We start from the raw sequence: 25,128 nt of genomic DNA on the forward strand, positions 1-25,128 counted from the left end.
CTTTAGAAGGACACTGTGCTGAAGAGTATTGTGAAACCTAAACAGGTCTATCCAACAAATGGCTAGAAAACTTATTTGTTATTTATACGGCTTCTTTTCCCCAGAATATTTAATGATGTACAGGTTAGTGACAACGTTTGTAGCATTTTCTGTCATGCATTTTTCTTCTTGCCATTTCTTTCTATTTCTCTATCTGGTCTCAGCAATATGTTTTGGATCCAGATAGTAATTTTTTAAGTATCTGCAGAAATGCAACATTTTGCATATTTTTGCTTAAATGTATTCCTTACATACAACGTTTATAACCTCTACTTCCCTAATTTGAGAGGGACTGAAATCTGCCTTGGGATTTGTTGTCTGAACACTTTTCTAATTTAGACTGTCTGTGAGTTATTGTTAGAAAATGCATTAGGTGACATGATATTTACATGGTGATACAAATCACCATACAAATCGGCTACAGTTCAGAAGCTACATCTTATTCACGATATTTTCAATTGAAAGTAACTTTGCTTAGAAGCCACAGTTTTTACTGTGCAATCAAGAGTAAAATAAAATAATTAAAATTACTGGAAGATGTCTATAATAATTCTGAAACATTTTAGATCTCCATGTGAAAGTAGTTTTAGAGACCCTATCGCTTCTACAATGAATGTTATACAGTGTATATCTGTATGTATGTTTGCCTGTGGTAGTAACAATTAAATGTGTGTTGCAGATGAAAACTGAGCATATATTTAAGATATTGGTGATGATACATATTGCTGCTGGGAGGTGCAAATCAAAATTTTGTGTGTCACTCGATAGCAGGATGAAGAACAGTGATAATGTTTCATTTTCAAATTTCTGGAGAAGACTTTAGGAATTATTTGTGACTACAAGCTTTTTTTTTTAACTCACAGTCTGAACCTTTAATCTTTTCAATTACTTAAATAACCATGCAGGAGCCATCTCTGAAACATGTAATATGTGCAAATGTTGAAATAACATTTTAAATAGGAAGGTTTATACTGTTTTATCTCTGGGTGAAATCTAAGCCAACATTAAACTCTGTAGGGGCTCCCTCTCTGAGATCTGTTTTCCTTTTTTACAAGACTTGACTCTATGCTACTAGCTCTGTGTGTTTGCTGGTAGGAGTGCGGAGAGTCCTCTCATGCTATTTAGGAGGAGGAATAGAATGAAAGTGAATAGTACTTTATAAATTGGACTTTATTTCTCAGCAATTTAGTGTTCCCAGTTCAGTAACAATGTGAGAGAATTGTGGTGAATAATGACTGGGAATATAGAAGAGTAATTTTAAGGTTTAAAAGGAGGATGAAAAAAAATTGTCCCAGTTCAAGGGTAGCTGTTAATAGTACTACACAAAGTGAAAATAAATATAACTCTAAACACTTACAGGCAATGATATTTTGCATGGAATGCATTACACTTTCTTATTTTGTTTTTATCCCTGTGCCTCAGACACTGGACATTGGCATTGGGTAACCAAAAGATTAACAAATAACCTAGATATAGTCAGTATTTTAGAGTTAAAGAAAGATCACAGTGGGACTCACTCTTGAGAATATTGCTTCCATCATGCTCATGTGGATGGGTCAGAAAAACTGGAAGGTGGGCAGAAAAAAGAAAAGTCAGAATGTTCTGGGGGTCTCAACACTGTCCTTTGTGACATCTCCAGAATTAGGGTGCTGGGGCAAGGACTGATGGGAGACCCAGCCAGTGCAAAACCCTCTTCAAAAGCTCTGCCTAGTGCTCCACTGTCTGCTGCTGCCTCTGCAGTTAACTTTGGTTTACCACGTGGCACTGATTGTCCACTAACTCCTAATGTATTTCAATTTAAAGAAAATATCACACTCAGTTGAACCTGAGACATAGGGACTGTGTGCTTCACACTGTGTTGAGGCATTCGCAGGTTGAAGATGTATCATGTTGTTGGAGCAGTGTGCAAAAGCATACTCATCCTCTCAAAAAAGGGTGAAAAAAGGTGCTTTTCTAAAATATAAGTTACCCATAGCAGTTGCATGTTGCTCTGACTACTGGCTGAGAAGAAAGGAAAGAAAAAAATAGCCATCTTTAAAATAACAGTAACAGTTTTTAAAGTTGGCCCATTTTAATGGCTAATATTGTCTTGGATACTTCACACACTCCTTTTCAGGAAAGAAGACCCTAAAGGTGGAATTTAGCTTTTCAGCAGTTTGGTCGGCTTAGAAGATTCATCTTTCTAATGCTTTCTGCAGTCTTGAACAAAAGAGACCTAAAGGAAAAATCATCCTTTATTTCTGTCCTTTGTTCTTTTCCTCCCATTATGTACATTTTCCACATGATCTTGAAATTGTCCTCTGTGATATTTAGGGTGCACTACATTTATTCACATTAGTTTTCAGTAAAAATGCCTATCTGGTACAATAATGCATATTTTAGCCTCTATTCTTCTAGGTATTTTAGCATCTATCCTTGGACACATCCTCAGTAGTTTCCTTTGATGAAGTACTCTCATGTACCTAAAGAGCTGACAGATCTCCATACTGAATGAAAACAAAGGCAGGCAGCTGTTACTTAGCATTGTGAAGGATTTCCCTCTTCTTTGAGGATTTTCTTTGCTTCATTATAGTTGGGAAGGAAAAATAATGTTTCTCTGCTCATGTTAACTTGGCATGAATGGTCTTATAATAATGCAATTTATTACAAGAAGAAATACATATATGTATTACAATGCTTCTTAAACTTTCTGTTTAATCTCTGCCCATTTATATAAATATATATTTAAGTATACGAGACTTAAGTGTCTCAAAAAATTAGGAACTTCTCTAGGAAACACTTATGCACATGAGTAACCAGCTTTATTTGAGTAGTTTTGTTGAAATCGATGAATCTAATGAAATGACAAATTATGAAATTAATGTTTTTAGTATTAAATTCTACATTTTCATTATGTCTTATTTGACACCACTTATTTGAGAACACTTCTAAATTTCTTATTTCACAGTGACTGATAATAAATTATCAAAACCTAGTTAATATATTAAAAACAGAAAGTGAGATACAGTACTTAGATCATTTGAAAGATTAAAAAGACCCCTTTCATGCTGATGCTTTTTCTTTATTTCCTACCTAATATAAAGGAAGTTTTGCACTAAATGCCATGCCAAATAACAAGTATTTCAAGCATTATACTTACTATTGTTATACATTATTTATATGTAACATACACAATACATATAAAAACATCACAAATGAATCAGTAGCTATCAATCTTAGGAACTTGGCACGAAGTCTAGGAAGCACTTGCTATTTTCATGTGATATCACACTTTGATACAGTAGTGTTTCTGGAAATTGCCTCCTCATAAGCATTCATGTAGATTCAAAATGATTGTGGGGTGGGACATCCTACAGCTGTTTCTGAAAGAACATCACCTTCCATTTAGCCTAATTAGAAGCTTCCTTAAAACACCTGCCTTTAACTCTTCTGGTTTTAATTTTCAGTCTCTAGTATTAGCTTAAATATTCTCAGCCTTTCATAGGATTTGCATAATTTATGAATAGAAAATATGCAGAATGAAGGAAACTTGTATAATTTTCAAGCCATGTACCTTTTACTGCATTTTATTTACAGTATAGCAATATACAATTGCAAATCCTTGAAACCTTCTACAGCAGATGAACACATGCAAATCCTTTTATGACCATTCAACTTTAAAGTAGAAAGAGCATTTTTTAGTCTGAAACATTTGTTTTATTACACATTTATGTGTTTCCAGTGACACATTAATTGTCTGGAATTGTCAGAATCTGTCCATCGATCTTGTATGTACATGTGGAGAAAGAGAAGCTACACCCATATTATTTTCACAGACTTCTTCATTGCTTGTGAACAATGTGTAGCATTGCCTTTGTGTTTCACCAGAACAGTTAACTCAAAGCAAGTGTACCCTCTGCAGACCCAGAGATGAAATGAGATTGTCTTAACACCACCAGTCTCTTAACCCTAAGCAACGTAACTGAGTAGTTTCAGAAGGAGATGAGGCCATCTCACCTAAGGGACTAGGGTGTTATGAGAGATCTGTCTAATGACTTATGACATATGGAAGTTCAGCCTAGATGACCTATGGCCATCTGCGATCTTTCTGCACGAATCCTTTAACAAATTCTAGATAAATAAAACTAATCACAAACTGGTAGGGAAACTGCACGGATAGTCAGTAAGAAGGTATGTGCGTAACCCTCCCCTTTCTCAAAATGACATTAAATGTTAGCCAGAAATGACAAAATATTAATGACAAAGTAATCACACATAAGTGCTTTGGTGACTGATCATACAGATAGTTTATACCCCGAATTCCATAGGAGCTTGGGTGCTGCCACACCGAGCAAGGGTAGCAGCCCTCCTCATTCAAGACTATTAGTCAGAGAAACACCAACCCAATGGAGAGACAAGCTGTGTGTCCCCAGTTGTGTTCATTTGATTGAGCTGCCAGAGTAGGATTGAAAAGCTTCATCCAGTTGCAGGCTAGCAAAGTTGAAGCAATGTTAATTGCTAGGCTGGTAACCCAGCCTAGCAACAGGACTGCTTTGTTTTTCCCCCAGGAGGATCAAGACAAGCTGGGATAAATAGAGTAAGCTAGTCAAACAAAAAACCATTTCCATTTAACCTCCCAGTGCTCTTGGAATATGTGCTTTGTTCCCTGTTTCTTTTAAAAAAAAAAAATGTGGAAAAATAGTTCATATTAATTGAAAAATCTTTCCAGTGTATTTTATGGCTTTAGTAAGCTCCACTTATTTCTTGAAATTCAAGGAGATGTATTTGGGGAACATTTTTTCCTCCTGGTTACATCCTGGAGTCATTGTTTTTGCAGAACTGGTGCAATAATTTACTCCTTGACTAGTTGAGATATACAGATATACCCACATGAAAAAAAAAATTATTTTTCAAATTTAGCTTGTTATTAAAATGAATGCAGCTTGTTGTTTCCTTTCTAATTTCCTTTCTGTTTTGCTGAATTATAAATAGATGAATGTCCAAAAATGAGAATTAACTGGTTTTGCTTTCAGAATGTGGAAAATCTTTCTGCAGTTTGAATCCATTGAAATCTTCCCAGTGAAATCAAAAACATAAGCTCTGATGGTAAGAGGTGCAGTAGGAAAGGACATAATATACCAGAAATATGCTTTATGTCTGTTTAACTTACGTAACTGCAGTATGACTCCTCAAAAAATATAGGTTGTGCAGTCACTTATTTTCCAACTATGGATAGTAAAACGTTCCCTATAATCACTTGAATTTTCAAATAAAAATGTGGAAAAAGGCTGTGAATAATAAAAATTATGTACTGTTTTGATGGGAAAGGAGCATTTCTCAAAGTTTATTAATGTTTGAGCAATGAAAAAATACACTGAGAAACTGTCTCACTTGGATTTGGGTTTCAGCCAAAGCACAGAACTTTTTTTTTAAGCTTGATTAAACATTTACAATCACCCCTTAAGTTTTCAGGATTAAGCAGGGATAAAATTTAAGTCAAACTGTTAACTCAGACAATTGGGTTTCACTCACATTTATAGTTTAGCTGTTCCCTCACATATTAATACTTTTAAAAATGAAGTATCTCTTCCAGAAACTACATATGGTGGAACACTTGGGCTTGGTAAGTGACTCTGGCCCAGTGTCTTTGCACGACTGGATGTTTGAACAGAGCTTGTCATTTTAAATGACAGGTGCAACGAAAAAGAAACTAGTAGCATCTAAAACGTGGTCAACATTATCACATTTAGTAGCGAACTGGAGTAACATTTTTTTATCCCCCCGCCCCCCCCAAAAAACCCAGCCAAAAGCAGAACACCATGAATGTTCTTCCTACCTTTATAATTGTGTTCAGACTTGAAAAAAGTTTGAAAAACTAACTGGGCAAAACAATTTGATTTGGAAATATGTCTTTTTGTATGTGCATGTCTTTTTTTTTTTTCCCCTAGTGTTTGTATATTTAACCTGAAATATGAAGTTTATACATTTCTTTCTCAATTCGTAGTGTTAGAAGAAATTGCCCTAGTGGCTACCAATGTAAGAAATGATGATTTCAGCAGACTTCTCTCTTTCTGTTGACCATCAAGGGCAGTGATGGGATCCATCTGATCACAGCCTTGCTGCTTCACCAATTCTTTTAGTATACGATTTCCAAATGTGGGTTCAACAGTCAGCTTTTCACTATGAGCCAGTGAAAATCCCTGAGCCTGGTATTGAGCCACATTAAACGACAACAGATCTGGTGTCATCAGCACATGAAAAATGTTGTTCTTCATATTGCGATAAAAACTCTTCTTGCGGTCCTAAGTACCTCTAGTTAAAAGAAAACAATAATAATAAAAATAAAAGTCCCATGCTAAATACCTTATTGAGCTGTAAAATATTAATCATTAATACCATCTTGATTTCTCTTTCATATGTAAACTATTATTTTAACTTTGGCCTTTTCCTTCCAGGAACAGGTTTTTGGTTGCTTAGTATACAACAGACTAAGTTCTTTGTGTCTACATGGTCATTTACTGATGTCTTTTTGGATATTACTGTGCAGCCACTGCAGTCAGCTTCTTATGCAGAAGACCTTTTGCACGGTTTGGGGAGGCCAGAGGAAAGAGATGTTTAAGCAAAGAATGTTTGCTTTTTTGTGTCACATTGGTTCTCTCAAGACTGCTTAGCTAAGGAAAGCACAATGCCTAGACATAGTAGTAATTACTGTACAGCAAAACAGCTTAGTCTTGGATATCAGTTTGCATATTCTATCTTAATGTATTAGCAATTGAAGTCCAATTAACAAGGTACCTTGTCAAAAGCATGAGAATTCTGTAATTAAATAAGTTAACCAAGTTTCATGTTTAACTAATATACTGCACTAAACAGAAAAGCATGCTCCATTGAATTTTAATGTATATAGTGAATCCAGATAAGAGATACAGATATTTGTGATTTATTTTGTACCTTAAGACTTGACTGCTCAAATAACCTCTTTATACCAGGAAGACCTTTACTATGGAGCTTTACGGCCATGGTGCTTCAAGAAAGATGCATTTCATTTTGGTTTTGTACAATCTGAAAATTGGAGCAATATGTATAATTGTGTCTGAAGCTGATATGATAGGATAAATGTGCCATGACGTCTGGAAAGTGCCAAGTAAAGTTCAAAAGTGATGTTTACAATTGTGACCAGTGACCCAAAATGTTAAGTGTAGTGCTTTGTGAAGCTGTTCTGGAGTAGGAAAAAAAACTCTCAGATTATGCTATTTTCTTAAAGAAATAATTAATTGTGCTCAAGAAATGAAAGAGTGTGTGAAATTGTTATGCAGTTTAAGTTGGTCTAATCCATGTCAACTGAGAAAATGGTCTTTTACTTTGCAATAAAAATTTCTAGGAGACCTAAATAATTCATAAATTTAAATCTCATTTTCAAAAATAAATTAAGTGGAAGCTTAATTCATCTTTACTTTCAGTGTATTTAAAGCACTAAATAAATTTGATTTTTTTCCATATAGTCATAATTAACTTTCCAGTAGAATTAATCTTTTAAAAATACATATTACTTTCATAATCTATCAGCAGCCTATGTACAGGTCTCGTCTTTAATGTGATATAGTTTATTCTCTTATAGGTAGTTTCCTTCATGGTTCTGAGTTTGATTAAGAAGGGAAGGGCCTGCCTGGTCTGTTACCTGTATTCTAGAACTTTTTGTCCATCTGAATAATTTGGATTTCGGTGAAACATACCAGCGCTTCTTTAAGACTCCTTGTACATCCAAATACAAAATAGTCATAGTTGTGGCGTTAAACTTTTGTATCAAATTCAACTTAATGATCTCTTATTGCTGTTCTTCTTACAATAGCTAATTATACTATCTGTGATTTTGAGACTGACCTCTGTGGATGGAAGCCACTAAGCATAGGTGATGCTGACTGGCACATAATGGAAGAACAGGCTCCCCTTGACAGGAGACTCCCTGGCAGAGGTCATACAACTAATACTGGACGTGGTGAGATTTCTTTCCTTATTATTATTATTATTATTATTATTATTATTTTCCTCCTTCTGTGAGGAGTATTTCTACTTGTAAATGGTGACAGACTGATAATAAAGACTGATTTGAAATGGATGCTACATAGTATGTATATAACATAGGTAACCTTACAGAAAGCTAGTCTTTTGGGGGTGTTCTTTCTTAGACGTGATTTGGTTTCTATGCCTTTGTAACTTTCATTTTCTGCTGGGAAAATCAATGAGGTATGAGACTTGATGCAGCCTTCAGTTTTCTGAGATACTGACCTTTGAACGGACATAGTTAACTTTGTTCACGCATATCATAAGCATCTTTGTACTCAATATTCGCACAGGGACCATTCTTGAAAACATTATTTGGACAAAATATCACTGTAGCTTTTTGTAGAGTACAGGTAAATTAATCAGTTTTGTCTGGGAAAAATAGAGTGAGTGTGATATCCTTTGAACAGTTGTTCTTCCTTCAGCCCATAGTTGCCATACAACATATTCAGCCAGAAAAAAGTTTATTCCGGTAGAGGGCTGTTTTAAAGCATTTTTTCAAGATGAAAATGTTATTACAGCATACTGCATAAAACTAAAACTGCCTAGCATGTTTGTCATTGTCAAATAATATTGGCAAATATTCTGTGACTTTAGTTTTATTAAAATGTATCTATTACACTGCTTCCAGTGGAGATTAGATTACTTTTAAAATCTGGGTTACCGTCCAATATCCTTTAAGTTAAAATTTTTTAATGATGTATATTATCTTACAGCCAGACCTCCACACTTCTCTCCCATGTTCATGTTAAAGGAATGTGAAATATTAAGTATTCCAACTCAAGCATTCAAAGGTGGAGGAATTCCAGGATTAAAATTTGCCTGAGCAAACCCTAGTGGGGTGCGAGTATGTGCGTGTATGCTATATAATAACTCTAACTGCACAATCATGTGTCTTTTTTTCCATTCGTCCTCAAGTGACAAAGTGCACCAAAGTTGCTGTTCACTTTTTCAGCAGCTATTTGCTATTTCATTTTATTGTCTCTGTAGAGTGGCACTGGATCTGCATTACTGCATGGTCTGCAAACATTACTGTGCCACAGCTTCCAAACTCTCACAGCTTCTTCTGTGCACTGATATGCCTGTGTCTTTCCCATGTGGGTTATTCTAGGTGCTGGTGAGATCAGAGGTGTAATGTGGTCATAACGAAAGCTGCTGGTAGAAACATCTGCTCTGCAGCCTAAGCAGAATGTTAAATTAGCCCATATGGAACTATGAGTGGCTGCACTTAAGCTGCTTTGATACCTGAATCATTACAAGTTAGGTTCACATCTTCGTATGTTGCTGCAGGTTGAAGCCTCAGGCAGATCTTGAGGTTACCATGCAGCATCTTTCAAGCCCAGTGATGATGCATTCCCCATATAAGTTAGTGCAAAGATCTTTCTGAGGTTGTTTTGTACCCATCTATCCCTGTGCCTGCTACAGCCACATCACAGCTTTAGAATTAGGCTTCCAGAATTTGAGCAAGTTTTTGTCAACATTAAATCAAGGTCCTTCAAGTTGCAACAGTTGCTTGTGGTACTGCAGAGTGTTCATCTCTCTTCTCTCCTGGGGAGGGCAGCAGCAAATTTTGATTAATGAAGATCTTAACAAGACTACTGTAGAGCCTCAGCTGCAAATTAAAAGAGGATCCTTTGAAGTACCCTTGCATTCCAATGAGGGGAGCTTCCCTTGCACTGCAGAGCGCAGCATGCCTGTTTGTACAAGGAGCTGTAACGGTCACCTCTTTGTGCCAGCCTTGCTAAAGCGATGGGATTATTCACGTGGGGCTGGACCTAACCCTCTGCTTCATTATGTATCCATGGGAAATAAATGGCTATGGAGTATGACTGTGGCAGCATAATAGCTGATTTTCCAAGATGTAAGGCAATATGTGTAATATCAATGCGCAAACAAGACTGAGCCTTTAGTGTTGTTTTGCATAGACTTTCATGAAAAAGTCTCAGTATTCAGTGAAGGCAGCACTGGCGGCATTCAAAATATGCTGCTTTAGGGCCCCTTGAAGATGTTTATCCTTCCCTACCTTTGTCTGAAGCACATCTGCTGTAGTTTAAATCCAAAGGCAGTTCGTTTGCCAGAGTTCAGATTAGATCTTTAATTAAGCTTTCATCCCCACTAGCACAGACAACAATGTCAAGTCTGTGGACCCCATGAGAAAATATAGCTTGTTCCATTGGCTCCCATGGTCTGCAACATTGTTAGCATGCTTAAAACTGGCTGGGCTGTGCTGAGAGTGAATACTGTATCCTAAAGGAAATTAATTTTTGTTCTAAATTCTGTTTGAAACATTATTTAAGCCAATTAAAATGTGTCCTTTAGGGATCCCAGCTGGGGTCTATGCTGTTTGATCTTCAGGGTGCTCTGTGTTGCAGCTCCTGCAGTCCCTTTGCTCTCCCCAGCCTGTGCAGAGAGTGGATGGGCACTGTGCGAAGGTGATGGGAAGTAGTTGTAGTGTTTGGAGGATGGAGATCTTAAGGTTTTTGCCTGAAGAGGGCAGATAAAAAAAATACATCCAGTGGGTCTGCACAGTAAAGCCCTCACAGAAGCATCATCTGAACTCCTCTTGCAGGGCTCTGTATTTACTTCCTCAGGTTTAAGTGCTTGCAGGCACCACAACAGGGTAGCCTTAGCAATGGCTGCTCAAATAACATTTTTTCCTTCTTCCTCTTTCCTCATCTTTGGACTCAGTCATGTTAATTTTACTGTGGAGGAAAGAGGCAGGAGCCTTTAGCAATTCTATTTTTTCTTTGCCTACATAGACACTGGTTGTCGCAGCCAAGAGCCTCCTCGTTATCCATAGAGACTGAACTGACGGCAAAGCTGTTTCATTGTTTTGGCCAATTGTTTATATTTATGAATAAGCTTTGTGTGCCTCACAGAGCACATAGTTACCTCTCTGAGGTAGCTATTTGCCATTGGAGCATGACATATTTCTCGCATTTCTTTGATTTTTGTTTACAGGAGCATTCATTTACTTCAGTGGATCAAGTCAGATGAACACAAAGATGGCCATGTCTCATCTGGCGAGCCCGTTCCTTGTCAAGCTGTCCCCTGGGCTTTCCTGCTGTCTGGTAACAGTTTAATATTAACTGTCCCCACCTTTGTAAGCTATCGCTCACCTGATATGCAGATATGGTATTCTTCATGCTCTAAATGTTGCTGCTGAAAAACTGGTTCCATTTTAATACCAGTGGAAGGAGTTACAGACTAATTCTTTGGGAGGAGGGAGATGCAGCAGACTTTTAACTGCTTTGCTGCCAAATTTTTCTGTCTGATTATTATTCTTTCTAAAGCATCCACCAGATGACTCAGATTTAAGGCAGTGCTTCAGGTTTTTGTATGCTGTGACAAACCTAGCTGGACAACAATATCAAGGCCTTATCAACTCACAGTCAAAGCAGCCTGCCTTTCGAGCAAAAGCTGACAAAGAGTCACGCTGTCGTCTGTAGGCAGGAAAGACTCACACATCCAATGTCCCATAACAGGAGACTTGTGGTTTGAAGTTGCTATATAAATTAACTATGTTGGTGTGACCAGAGAGAATTAGCTACCATGCTCCAGACACGTACTAAATTTTAATTGATACTTTGAGGAGGATGCTTTTTAAGTTGATCAGTGCCGTACTTGAGATCTTACCTTGAAATGTTTTTTTTGTCAAACATCTTGTGGCTCTGCAGAGGAATGCAAAAGCAACCAGCCAGGATGGAAGTTGACTTGTGAAACTAGAAAGCTACCTGGAAAAAATGGGTCAGGAGGGCTAAAAAATAGGAAAGTCTTAGACGAAACATGAAAATACAGTTTTATAACTAGAATGTTGGAATTTTCAACAAAATATGTATTTTTAAAACAGAACTTGAAGAAATATATTAAATATATATAATTATATTATTAAAGAAATATACATACAAGAAAACATTTCCAACTGTAATTTTGTTTATCCTTTTGGCCACTGAATAAAGTGAATAGATGCTGTACAGTTTTATAAGTTTTTTTCTTTTTTTCTGAGGCTTTTTCTGTTTTCTATTCCATAACTTTTCAAAGCTTATGCCATATTGGGGAGAAGCTAAGTTGAGCAGTTTTGATGTTATGTTTTTTCTGCTACTGCATAATGCTTCCTGATTTAAGAAGTCACAGAGAACAAAATGAAAAGATAGGGAAAGCTTGCCAAAAGAATTTTATCGTGTTCAGTGGCAAAAAGAGGCTTTAGGGAAACAAAATAAAATTTAGACTGGTTGCTTAATTTTTCAGACTCAATGTAGAACAGAAACTGTAATTTCACTTACGAAAACTTTTTTCAAAAATAAAAATGTCAGAAAACAATGTGTGGAGGAACTGCACTTAGAAGGCCCAACAAATAGCAGAATTTTATTCCAGCAGGACCTAGGCTTCTTAGGTTTTTTCTAGTGTAAGGGACCTGAAACAAGCGTTGGCTTAGATAAACCTTTTTTACTTGTGGCTGACTTGGACTATGCACATCAATGAGTTACCAGATCTCGGCTGAATAGTTACAACTGGCAGCTGAGGAGTAGAAGACTCTTAAAGAATTTAAGAACAGCGCCTTGCTGTGATTTAATGCACTCTCTCAGTTCTTAATCTTCACATGGCTTCTTAGTGTTGTAAAGGATCAGAAATTAAATAGATGCAGAATGAAATCAAGCAGACTGCTGCTGCAGGGAACACAGGCGGCCTCGCAGCAGCCCATCGGAGCCCTGCGTGTTGCATTACTCCTGGGATACCAGCAGCCTTTGTACTCACAGTGCATTTGTTCAGGCAGTTTCATATCTCTTTTGTAGACTTTGATACTGAGCAGATAAGCACCTTTCAGGTTCAGATTAATTTATCTTAGAACCCCTTAAGGTGAGCTGGGTACAAATGGTATGTGAATCAATGAATCACTCTGGTTAGATCTATTGCACAGTTTGGTCTGCATTCAAAATAAATACAGATGCAGTGGGGATGCACATACATTTCTCTAGTTCAAAGTCAGAAAAGAAACCATTTTTAATTTTGAGTATGCATGTATTGAATGTATTTAAAGTTCCCAGATTCAACAAAAACTAGGGCAAGTTCTTATCCAGCTATACATGTCTGAAAAGAGTGTTTTTGAAGACTGGAAGCCTGGCTTTCTGCCACATTTTCCCTGCAGACTTTTATTTCTGAGAAAGAAAAAGGAGTAGGGATTGCTCATTAGGATGTGTATTGGTGTGTTATGCTCTCTGCGTATAAATGTGAGATGTTGCCCTCTGTTGGATGTCCCACCGAGAGGATAAAAGGATCTACATAAAGAGATCTATGTTTATTAATAGCTTTACAAGTTCTTTGGCTCGAGTTGTTTAAAAAAAAAAAAAAAAAAAAACACCAGAAAGGAAGAAAGAAAATTGGAGTTGAGGGATAACAGTTTTATATTGTGCCTTACTGGCTAATTGAGGCTTAGAAGAAACTTCTTTCTGCAGCTTCTCGTAGCTGAGTCTTTCTGTAGATGTCAGCTAAGAAACATCTTCATTTAGTTCAAGGTTTTGGAGTTGTAAAAGCAAATTTCTAGTCCTAGCTCTCTGTTTATGGCTCTTTAATGGACACAGTAGTCATTGTAAAGTAGAACATGTAGACATAGAGAGGGAGGGTAATTTTATTTCTTATGTAAGGAAAGCACAAATTTGTTTGAAAAGCTGTTTGATAAACATAAACCTTGCATCTAGGTTGTTTAGGGTGTAGTTCCTCAAACAGCTCATTTTGAAAAGTGTTTGTATACCTGCTGCTTTGTATTCCTTAAGCTTTCTGGTGGGGAAAGTGTTTGACTTAAACTGGCCTGGGGAAGGGGGGGGAAAGGTGTTTACTCAAGTTTGTGTTTAAGTTTTTGTTTTCTTTTTTCTTTTTTCTCAGTAGCCCAACCAGTGATTAGAAATTTGCATTAATTCACAATAAATTAAATTAAGTAAAAATTACACCACTACCCTAAGGCTGTTTTGCCTGTTACAGTCCCTAGTATAATGCTTTTCCACGACCTGTACAGCCTATTGTGTCATCTGTCTTGCTCAAATAAAAGACTTTAATTATCTCATGTCTAACTGAAAGCTGGCTAACACATGCATCTGAGTTTGTCCTGAGGCTAAAGATGGGTTTTCTCGTATTTGTTATTGTCTTGCAAAAAAATACATAAGTTTCGTTTGGCTATTAGCCCGAAATGGTCTGTATTCTTTAACTCTGTTTAAAAGTTGGTATAACATGAAAAAATAAAAGGAAACTTTCTCTCTGCAGTGTGATGATCCAAGATTCACAGTGTAAGATCGTATGAAGATGGGCAGAGAACTGGGTGGGAAGAGCTATTTTTACAGCTCTTGTTTTACTTTCCCAAAGATTCAAGTATTTTCAAGGCTTTTGCAGGGAAGTAAAAACTCTGCAGTTGAAGAAATTTTAGTCTTTCACTATGTGAAGAAGCAGGAAGAACTCAGGGGCAAGGAAAAAAAAATAGTCTTTGAAAATCTTATTTCTTCCCTGCAGTTCTCAGCTGAATTTTTGTCTGGGTAGTATTTAAAAAAAAAAAAATTAAATTCATCAGGTTTAGTTGGTATTACAGGGGAGGCATAATGAACTGTGATTCTCACTGTTTTCTGATCTTTTCTGCTTGACAAGCAGTTTTTTGTAGCCTCATACACCTACAGTTGTTTTTTCTTCCCATATATTGGTCAATCCACTTGTTTCAGGAGATCAGTAGATTATTTTAAACATCTGTCTTCAGGTAATTTTCATTTGTGTTGATTGTGGAAATACAAGATCATAAGGTTTTTTCATACAAGTACCTCAACTGTTGCACTTCTGAGATTAACATACTTATAAAGCTGTCCTATATTCAGCATTTGTGAAGAAAAATAATCTTTGAGAAGTTTCTAAGTCTTTACTAAGCTAAAAAGAGTTAAGGGAAGTCATATCAGTTGGTCTGCATCAGTTGATAGATACAAGTTTAAAGTAAGTTTTAAAAATAAGCTTTACTTTTAATTAAGGTTTTATCTTTAGACGTAATACTGCTCCTCAACATGCCATAGTTTCATACATCTCTTTCTTTTATGCCAAGGCTGTGCTTAGACCTGTCATGTCATTCTGTGTTATAATGTACGTATATGAGTTGGTACTGTATTTATTGCAGATTGATGATATGGTTTTTAAAGTGTTTCATTAAAAACTCTTTCAACAGGTAAGATTTTGGTACCAGTTATCTCAGGATTCCCAGCTTTCTGTCTTTAAGAGAACTGCATTGGATGGAAGTTTGGAAAAATTGCGTGACATTTCAGGATTGCCTGAGATGCAGTGGACAAAAGTGAATATACCTGTAGAAAGTGCAGCTGAGGACTTACCTTTTCAGGTAATTAGAAATTACATTTCCATTGCTTTCAAAAAGTTATTCTAATTTGGCCTTTAGAATCAGTTTACTTTTATAATGAAATATAAAAGGAGAATTTCTATTCTTTAATGCTCATATAAAAAAGAATTCCATTCAGCTCCTTCAATAGATGTAGCTATTAAAGAACATCACCATTGTTTCAGTATTGTATGCATTAGAATCACCTTTTTGTAATAAAAATCAAGTAGCAATAGTGCAGTAGCTTTTAAAAAATGAACTTGCTATAAAAACTGCTGATCAGAGTAAGGGCTTAATTATCGTGGCCAAAGGCAGGAGAAGTGCAGATACTTCAATTTGCAGCACTGATCACAGAAACAATTAGTGGTTTTTGAGTTTAATTTTATTTTTACATAATCTCAGGCTGCTACACTTTACTAAAACTTAGAAAGGAACTGTTAGGGGAGTCAGCAACTCAAATACAAGGATTCAACAAATCAAAATTCCAGTTGTGGTCTCTTCATTTTATGTCTCATCTATAAAATGGTCTAAAATAAAGGGCACTCAATTCTCATTATTGGTAAGTTATGACTGAACTTTACTTCATTTTATGATCTCCTGGATATTTCCTTGTGTTTAGAAATGCGTATTTACAATCCCTACATTTACTGTACCACATGTTGTTGACTTCAGCAGGCATAGTATAGATGAACACAATTAAATGGAGTTGTAAACCATCATATTTTGTAACTCATTTAAAAAGATGTATAACTTTTAACAGTTCCAGCAGGAAGACAATTCATTCAAGTAGTGATGGCTTTAATCATTTTAGATTGAAGCAAGGTCATCTGCGTTGCATAACTTTCCATAAGTAAAGGTAGTTAGGGCTTTGACAGTTGAGGACTAAATTTCTGACTTTGATCAAATCTCAATCGTAGTTTTTGCTGGCTGGTATTTGGAGTTGGTTGTAGGCGGTATTTACTTCCTGTGCAGATGTCGTAAATTATAAAGGAAAATATACATGTCTTTTTATCGTGTCACCTTTAATGTGCTAACTTATCTATTTATCTTTACAGATTGTTTTACGAGCTACTATTCTAACAACAAATGCTACTGTTGCTGTTGATGACATCAGTATAACACAGGAATGTGCAGTTGTGAATAAATCACTTCCAGGTGTCAGCCAAGAAAGTGAAGGCAAGTTCTGTGGGTTTCAATGCATTTTCCCCAAAGTCTGTTATGTATAACTGATTCAACTGACAACTTCAAGACACCTTTAAGAAAGTAGGGGATAATCTGAGGAAAAAGTCCATATGCTGTAATCAGTCATCTATAATGAAGACTCTCATCCTGTGTTACACACTAGCTGCTATAAGTAGTTTGCACTAGTTCTGCGAAGTGAGCTGTGATGGGAATTTCCAGATACCATTTACTATGTAGTACCTGCCCACATTCAAACTTGGATGCAGAGACAAAAGTAAAGCATCTTATATCTTCCACTGAAGAGCAAGTTCCACTGCATTATCTCTAGGGCAAGAGGGTTCTCCCATCACTACTGTCAAATACGTTAACATACACTAAGTGCCCACCAAACTTGTCTGTGTACTCACACTCTGTAATCTTGAAGTGCCAACAGATGGAAATATAAAATAATGTAACCTTCTGTCAGACTGTTGCTTCTGGTCCTCTTGACTATTAATGACTACTTTTCTAAAAAGGCATGGGCATATATGCAGTCAGTGGTAACCCTGATGGGTTATACCCAGCAGATATCTGAATTTCTTCTTTACTGGAAAATTTAAAGACATAATAGAAAATTTCAGTGTTTGTTTTAAGGCTTCTCTGATTCTTATATACAGTCCGATTAATGGTAGCTAAGTATTTGAAGAAACATTAATTTGCTTTAATTATTTTCCCTACAGCTCCCTTATTTACCTGTCAGTCACAAATATACTATTTTTAGAAGGGAGTGGTTTTTAAGAAAAGCTCTGTCTGGATAGCAACATGAATATCTAAAAAAGCTAAGTTAAATAAAAAAGATGAAAAGCTGCATGTCATTCCTGTCTCTTGCTCTCTTTCCAGAAATCTACTGAAGTAAAACCAGTAGTCCTTGGCTTTTTGTTTCTCCATTCATTGAAAATTGGGGTGTTTTCTAATGCATAGATTGAGGTGCAAGCTAGTAGTGGTGCAACATCAAACTTCTGGCTTCTTGGAACTTTCGTTGTGAGCTGAACACAGAGAAACCACCACTACAGCAGAAAGCTTTTGTGAAAGACCTGCTCCTGATGGTGGGGGAAACAGTAGGCTGCTGTACACAGCACCTCGCCCCTGAACTGGAGCCTGGCCGCGTAACTTTAAGGTGGTTTTGATATTTTTTCACACGACAGTTTGAATATTCTGGGGAATAATATATAGTTTAAGAGCATCAGACATTAATATCAGCTGTGTTTCTTATCAGTTGTGAAACAAACTGGCTCACTTCATAGGTGATGCTATGTTCCTTATGCTGAGTACATTACTATATTCAAAGACGATAAAAAGCACTTCTTAGAATTTTATATGTATGTGTGGTTTTACTTATATTTTCTTTTCTGATTTTTAAGGGGAAACGGAATTTGCAGATGCTAATTCTTCATCTTTTTACTGTCCACCGGGACTTTTTTCATGTGGAGATGGACAATGTATTTCATCTGACAAACTTTGTGATTTTACACCTGACTGTTCAAATAGCCATGATGAAGCCAAGTGCCGTAAGTGAAAATTTAAAAATCTAGGTTGTTAGGCTCCTGTGACTATGTTTGTTTGTCCTATTTTCTAGGTCTTCATGACTTCATAAATGTTGTAATTTAATTAAAAGCTCTTGAGAAAGAGTTACTTCATTTTGATTCTATTCTGAATTTTTCCCCTTTTATTTTCTGTAGCAACTACTTCCCTCTTAGCATTAAAACCAGAAAAAAGGTCTCTGATTAATTATTTAGTTGAAAGTGTTGCTTAAAATACAGTATTTTATTTTATAACTCTTAAGATGCTAAATATCAGGTACAGTGTTATACTGAATAAAATCTTAATCTGTAAGATATTGGAAGCTGATCCAGGAAGCCATTGTAAAATAAACCAAACAGAACTTGTGCACACATGCTTTCACACATACAAAATTACGCTAAAAAAATGTGAGGAAAATATGTTACACTTGTACAAATTTGGGAATTCTGTGGCACCACTGTGTGCGATGCCTCTTCTAAAAGGGTAGATGGTCCTGCAATGAGACCTGAGAAACAGTGAGATAGGAAACATGAAAAATGCAGTGCTCACAGACTAGCATTCAAATTGTATGTTTTGTATACTTAATTTTGATGTGAAGATACCACAGCTGGACTGGTAAATAAAGCATCTGTGCACAGACATGGTCACAGATATAATTTAGGCTGTGTCAATATTTTCTGTTCGGATGTGTTGTGACTCCTGTCTGAGCTACGTGTCTGGATTTTCTCTGCATGGAAACTAACACGTGGGAAAGTAGAGTGAGGTGATGTGTCTCAGAGTCCCTCTCTACTGTACAGTCAGAAGGGAGCTTGGAAATGTTTCAGGGACTCTAATATGTAGTTTCAAAAGTCTTTTTGATTCATTCAATTACCTGCTATGTATAAGAAATCATGGTTATACTTTCCATCTTTGGAAATGAGTCTCTTTTGCATTGAACTATCAACTATGCTATAAAAGTCGTGATGCATTTTCAAAGGGAGTTGCCATTAGCAGTATTTAGTACAGGGGTTTTTTAAAAAAATAGAGCATGATGGTTTCTAGCATTCCCACAAATAACAGAAATATTGTAGACAAGATCCTTATAGTATTTTGTGACTGTGCTGTGTTATGCATCACAAAGCATAAACTTCTTCACAGATGCTAATACAATCCAAAATCCATGCTTATACTTTATAGTTTTTAGTAGGAAATTTGAGAGGTGTTGCTCAGATAAACAAAAATCTATTTGACTTTTAGCAGATAAAAGAAATAATTACAGCTTCTATTTGTATTCATGCAATTTCTCTACAGTTTTAGTATTTAATATTTCTTGGCTAGAGCACTGGTTTCCAGTGTTTTAGTTGTTTAGAAAGATTTGTATCCAAAATACACAGAGCTTGAAGTTAGAGAACTGCATTCTGTTTCATTAGGTAACTGTTTGATTAGCTAAAACCAGAAATAACTATTTAATGTTCACTAGGCAGAATATCTTTCCTCTTGTGGGCTAGAGTGAAGACAGGGAAAAAATTCTGCTGTTACCATAGAATAGTTGAGGTTGGATGGGATCTCTGAAGATCATCCAGTTAACCCCCCCTGCTCAAAGCAGGGTCCACTGGAGCAGGATGCCCAGGACCTTACACAGTTGGGTTCTGAATATCTCTGAGGACGGAGACTACACAGCTGCTCAGGGCAACTTGTTCCAGTGTTTGATCACCCTTACCGTACAACAACAAGAAGTGCCTATTGCTTTTGCTCATTTTACTGGGTACCACTGAGAAGAGTTTTTACTTCTTTACTCCCTCCCTGCCCATGTTACTCATATTAAAGCTCTTATTACATTCTATCACTTTTTGATTTACTTCATGTTTTTTGTACTTTTCTTCAAAATATGCTTGCACATCTTATGTATTATTGGGTTATGATTGTCTGGATTGCTCTCCCTTTACCCTTCTTAAACTCAGGTACTGGGATATTGTTCTCTGACTAAATAATAACACTTCCAAATCAATAGTTTAATTAAAAACATTCTAAATAGATTTAGTTACATGCAACATCTCTTTCACTGCTCTGGGATAGCAGTTAACTGGTAGCTTTTAATCAAGAGAACTAAAATGTACTCTTTTCACTTCAAATATGGTGATTTATATTTCAAAACACCCTTCCTTTTAGCTATTCAGCCTGTGTTTCCATTTCAAAATTATACCTAAAAGTGAAGACAAATGTCCAGATAGGTGTTTAACCAGTTCTAGATTATCCTTAATCACAAGCTTCCTATATAGCAACTGATTTTCTCTTTCTTTTTTCTCTATTTATATGACTGAAGAGACTTTTATTATACCCAAGTCTCACTTGCCCAGACAATACATTAACAATGCCATGCTAAAGGTTAAACTATGGAACCATTATAAATATATTTATGGTGATCTTTGCTCTAAATGTATTGCTTACTTATAAATAATTGTACTGCTGAGCTGGCTCAGTGTGTGCTAGCACTGTGGCTTGTGATGTAGGAAGCAGAATGTAGGTACACAAGTGTATCTGCAAGTAGTTTGGCAAGTTGACTGTTTCCAAGCAATAAACTTGCCTTTCAACATGTTAATCTGGTAGTCTAGAGCACTAAACAGCACTAGAATAGCTCTTATGATTCTTCTCAAATGGTATTTCACCATCTTTGTGCTTATGTAGTGCATCATTACTTTCTACATTTTGTTATATATATTCTTGCAATTGGATGCAAGCATTTCCTTTTTCTCAGTCACTTTTCCTAATTTCTTAGCTTGGCTAAGCACAGATGTTTTGTTAACTTCACCACCTACAACTACTTTGTTCCTTTCATCAATATTAAAATTTTTTTCCATGATGTTCCATCTGCTGATGATTATATGCTCCTTAACCTTGTTAATGTAAGTTTTTCCTCTTGGTATGAGAACCAGGTAAGGATGTTACATGGGCTTAAAATATCTTTCAAAATATTTTTCATTTAAATCTTTTTATCTTAAATTCCAGCAGGATGATTTCCTTAGATGCTTGGGTCCACCAAGCCCTCTGAACAAGCAGGGTCTCCATGCAATTTTCTCTTCTCACAGCATCAATCCTTGAGTCATCTCTTGATTTTCATTATTTCTCAAATGTGTTCTTCTTTCTGTCAGGACTGGAAAAATTCAGTTGAAGATCTCCACTTCTCGAACTGTCTTTATTATCTCAGTGTAGATTTCTGAGCTCCCAGTTCTTGCAAGAAACTATCTTTGTTACTCCTCTTCATATACAAGACTGTCAGTGAATTTGTTTGCTCTACTTTGGTCTTAGAACCACATTCATGTTCTTGGTCCTAACACATGATGAGATTATTCTTTCTTCCAGGTTTCTAGCTGCATTTTACAAAAATACATGTCCTAGACTGAAAAAATCATGCAAATTTATTCTGATTAGTTGAGAAAAAGAAAAAACATTTAAAAAAATATAAGCTATTAAATGTTCTCTTTCTTGAGTGCCACTACTCCTGACTATTAGCTCGCAGCTTTTCTTCTACAGCTGAAGAATTTACTATGGCTATAAAACTATTATACATGACTTCCATGCATTAAAGCAGAAGGGAAAAGCGACTGCCTTTTTCAAGCTGCAGATTTACAGCAGTGACCTAACATACCTATCATATTTTGTGTTTGTGCTCTGGAAGATGAATGTACAGTATAATTTCTAAGGTCTACATCCTATGCATTTGGTGGAGTCTAAACGCTCACTTTTCCAACCTAAGATTGATGACAATGGAATAGTGAATAAGACCAGATTGGAAAGTAATCTGGTAACATGAATATATTCCTGGTATTCTGTCTGACCTTTGGCAATTCATCTCTCATGCTCTGTCTTTTGTGTTTTTTTCTCTGTCTACTTATGGTGTGGATTATCAGGAATAATGATATGGTTTTATATATAAAATAAATATGAAATAATTTACATTTGGATAAATATATAACGTGTACACATAATATTGTTTTGCATTTATGTCTTTATAAGTGGAATATGCATTTAATAGTTATTATTTCTGTGGTGTACAACCTAGGGCAGCATAAGCATGCTAAGGCTAGTCTTAAATTAAGTAATTCATAAACTGGACATAATCTATATGTTAGTACAGAGTTTTAGGTAGCTTAATTTGACTTAGAAGACAAATAAAGAGAATGATGCATGTGTTGTTTCTTAAAAACTACTTTTGTGGCATAATTGTTTAACTATAAACGTTATTGGGTTTCTAATGGATACCTTTGTATAAGTAATACAAAATTTCCTTAGTATTATACAGAAACATTCCCCATATTACCAATTACTAATCTCACCACAGCATAAAACTTCTGCTGTGGTTATAAGGTAACTCTTCCAAAATCTCATTTTTAGAGTCAAAATCTTGCATGCCAAAATGTCTGTCTCATATGGTTGCTACTCCTTCACTTCAACCAGAAAAATCAGTTGTTTTTAAAGGTGAGGCCAGGAACAACAGCCAGCTCGTAAGGATGGGCTTAAGTTCAAGGAGTGAAAAGATTGTCAGCTTGTAAATTGGAGAAGGGACCTAAGACTGGAAGTGCATAGACAACTGCATTAAGATCAGTTTGTGGAAGTTAAATGGAGAAGAGACGGGACTAAAATGCCATCTACGGAGACAGGAAACCACCTTTGGCTGTGAACAAGGAATGGCTGCAAAGGCTGCATTGCTTGAGCTTGCTGGTGTGGGAGGGAAGTAACCAGGGGGCTGGAGGAAGCCAGGGCAGGAAGGACCCAGGTTGCTGTGGGGGAAGAATTAAGACCAGCTGGTCAAAGAGCCAGTGGTACATTGTCAGGGGAGATAACAATAATGAAAGGTTAAAAGTTTGGTAAGAGAGAATAAAACAAGGAGAGAATGGGAATGAAGACTATGGATGTGGAGCCGTGATGTTTTGGGAGGGATCAACATAAAGTGTGGCAGTAAGTGGCAGAGAACTGAGACCATGTGAGAGGATCTGGACCAAGGAGCTGTCTGGGGAAATGATGAAAGACAGTGAGAATTTCCAGCTTTCCAGTGAGACTAGGACTGAGATAAGGGGTCAGAGAAGAGCACTTGTCAAATAGGTAAAAGGGGAAATAGGCTGTGGAAAGGATGAGCATTGAGGAAAGAGCAAGGGCATTTTTGTGCCGGAGACCACATATACTTTCAGAATTTCTATAGAACCCCCAAGTCATGAATGTAACTTTTCTACTTCAGTCAGCAAAAGTCTATTTAATATTTTTTGGAAAAAAATATATCTCGTTGTATAGTTACCCCTATCTAGTATCTTGCAAATTATGCACTGTGACAACAAATATTGCATGAGCTTCAGTGGCAGAGAACACAGGGTAAATAACAAGATGGCCTGCACAATGATCATCAGATCTCATTTTGTTTAGTTCAATAAAACCAGGAACTTTTCCATTCAGTTATATAGAAGAAGCATTCTAATGGATGTAGAAAGCCAAGCACTTGATTGTTAAAAAATGCAGAAATTTCTCTTATTTTATTTCACCTGGACCTGGGTATCCAACAGCCTAAATCACCAGGTTACTGTGTTGTTTAAGAGATTTAATTCTCTTCAGATTTCATCAACGTTATTGAATGGAGGAGAGATTTGGACCTAATTTGCTGTATTTCCAATGAAAATGTCAATCAAACATAATTTGATTATTTTGGAGGCTTTTATTATTTTAGGACTATTTCCCATATCAATACACTGGAATTACTCACATTCAGAACCTGAGAAGCATTTGCAAATGACAGTATCATATGAACCCAGAGATTTCCAGAAAAAGTCAGATTTAATAAACCAGTGGTTTTGGATGCTATTTCACGTAAAAATGCTGTTACGAAATTGTTTTTAGTTAGATGATTGCATATCTGCCTCACTGCACAGAATGGACTGCCATCAAAATCAGAGTTGTGTAGTGAAGATTATTTTCATATCATTATTTAGAAAATGAAATTGTAACAATTACATGTGACAGTACAGTTATTTTTTGTGGGCAATATTTAGGTTAGATGCAGGGTTGATTGGTGTTGTGTGAGCAGACACAGAATTTTATTGTCCCCCTGTAAAAATCTCAATCTTTGCAAGTCCTACAGCTAAGTTAGTGTTAGGAGACATGTAGTGCAGTTAGCTTGTTAAAAATGTAGGTGCACAGTGAAATCACTAGATTTATCTACAACAAACTCTTTTCCCTCTGCATATTTTGCCTGTCTTATATGCAAAACTCTTCCTCATTTCAGAAGAGATACACACCTATGTGTTATGTACAAGTCATGTTTGTCTAGTACTAAAAATCTCACATGACTGAAATCACAAGTAGGTCTGTTGCAATTTCATGGCTATTGAAATGGATTTCCCAACAGAAATTAGCAGAAGAAAATGTTCTGGAGTGCTTTGTTTCCTGTAGACATCTGTAGAGAAGACTACTGTATCCGTCTGTACTAAATAATTGTTAGATTTAAACTATGATTTTATATATATGAGAATATCATCATGCAAATTAGGTTAGCATTTAATTTTTTACTCTAAACCTTTATGTGGAATTAGTTTCCCTTCCCCCCCCCCCCCAAAACTGTAGCAGATAATATTTGGAGATGGAAAGTAAGGGAAGGGGGAACTCTAACTGGGATTTTGTAAGGATCAAACTTGTTGGATCTTCAGCTTGTTTTTTGTCTTTTTTTTCTATTTAGCATTGCTTATTACTGATGAACTTCTGCAATATATTTTTTAATTGACCACTATTCAGTTTTTTACTGTAGAAATTAGGCCAGTGTGGCTACAAAGTACAGTGTTATTTGAGTGTGTATATATCATGACATTAGCAAATAGTAGCTGTGATAGAAAACATAGATATGGGAAGGCATATGTACCACTTTTCAGTGTGTTTGTATTATAAAGGAGGTTAAAATAACTTATTAGGATGAGTATGTCCAGAGTTAAACTGGT

The 25,128-nt window shown here is 36.1% G+C and overlaps 1 protein-coding gene across 1 annotated transcript in view; it reads left to right on the forward strand.

Annotated features, from left to right (window-relative positions):
* The window catches only part of MALRD1 (MAM and LDL receptor class A domain containing 1), a 295,587-nt gene that overhangs the window by 34,531 nt on the left and 235,928 nt on the right, over positions 1 to 25,128 (forward strand). The window contains exons 10-13 of the mRNA XM_050890929.1: positions 7,868 to 8,014; positions 11,041 to 11,150; positions 15,269 to 15,436; positions 16,489 to 16,609. Coding sequence (XP_050746886.1) covers positions 7,868 to 8,014; positions 11,041 to 11,150; positions 15,269 to 15,436; positions 16,489 to 16,609 — 546 coding nt within the window. The remainder of the gene's footprint in view (positions 1 to 7,867; positions 8,015 to 11,040; positions 11,151 to 15,268; positions 15,437 to 16,488; positions 16,610 to 25,128) is intronic.

The sequence above is a fragment of the Gymnogyps californianus genome, chromosome 2, assembly GCF_018139145.2.
Source record: "Gymnogyps californianus isolate 813 chromosome 2, ASM1813914v2, whole genome shotgun sequence".
Taxonomy (NCBI): Eukaryota; Metazoa; Chordata; class Aves; order Accipitriformes; family Cathartidae; genus Gymnogyps; species Gymnogyps californianus.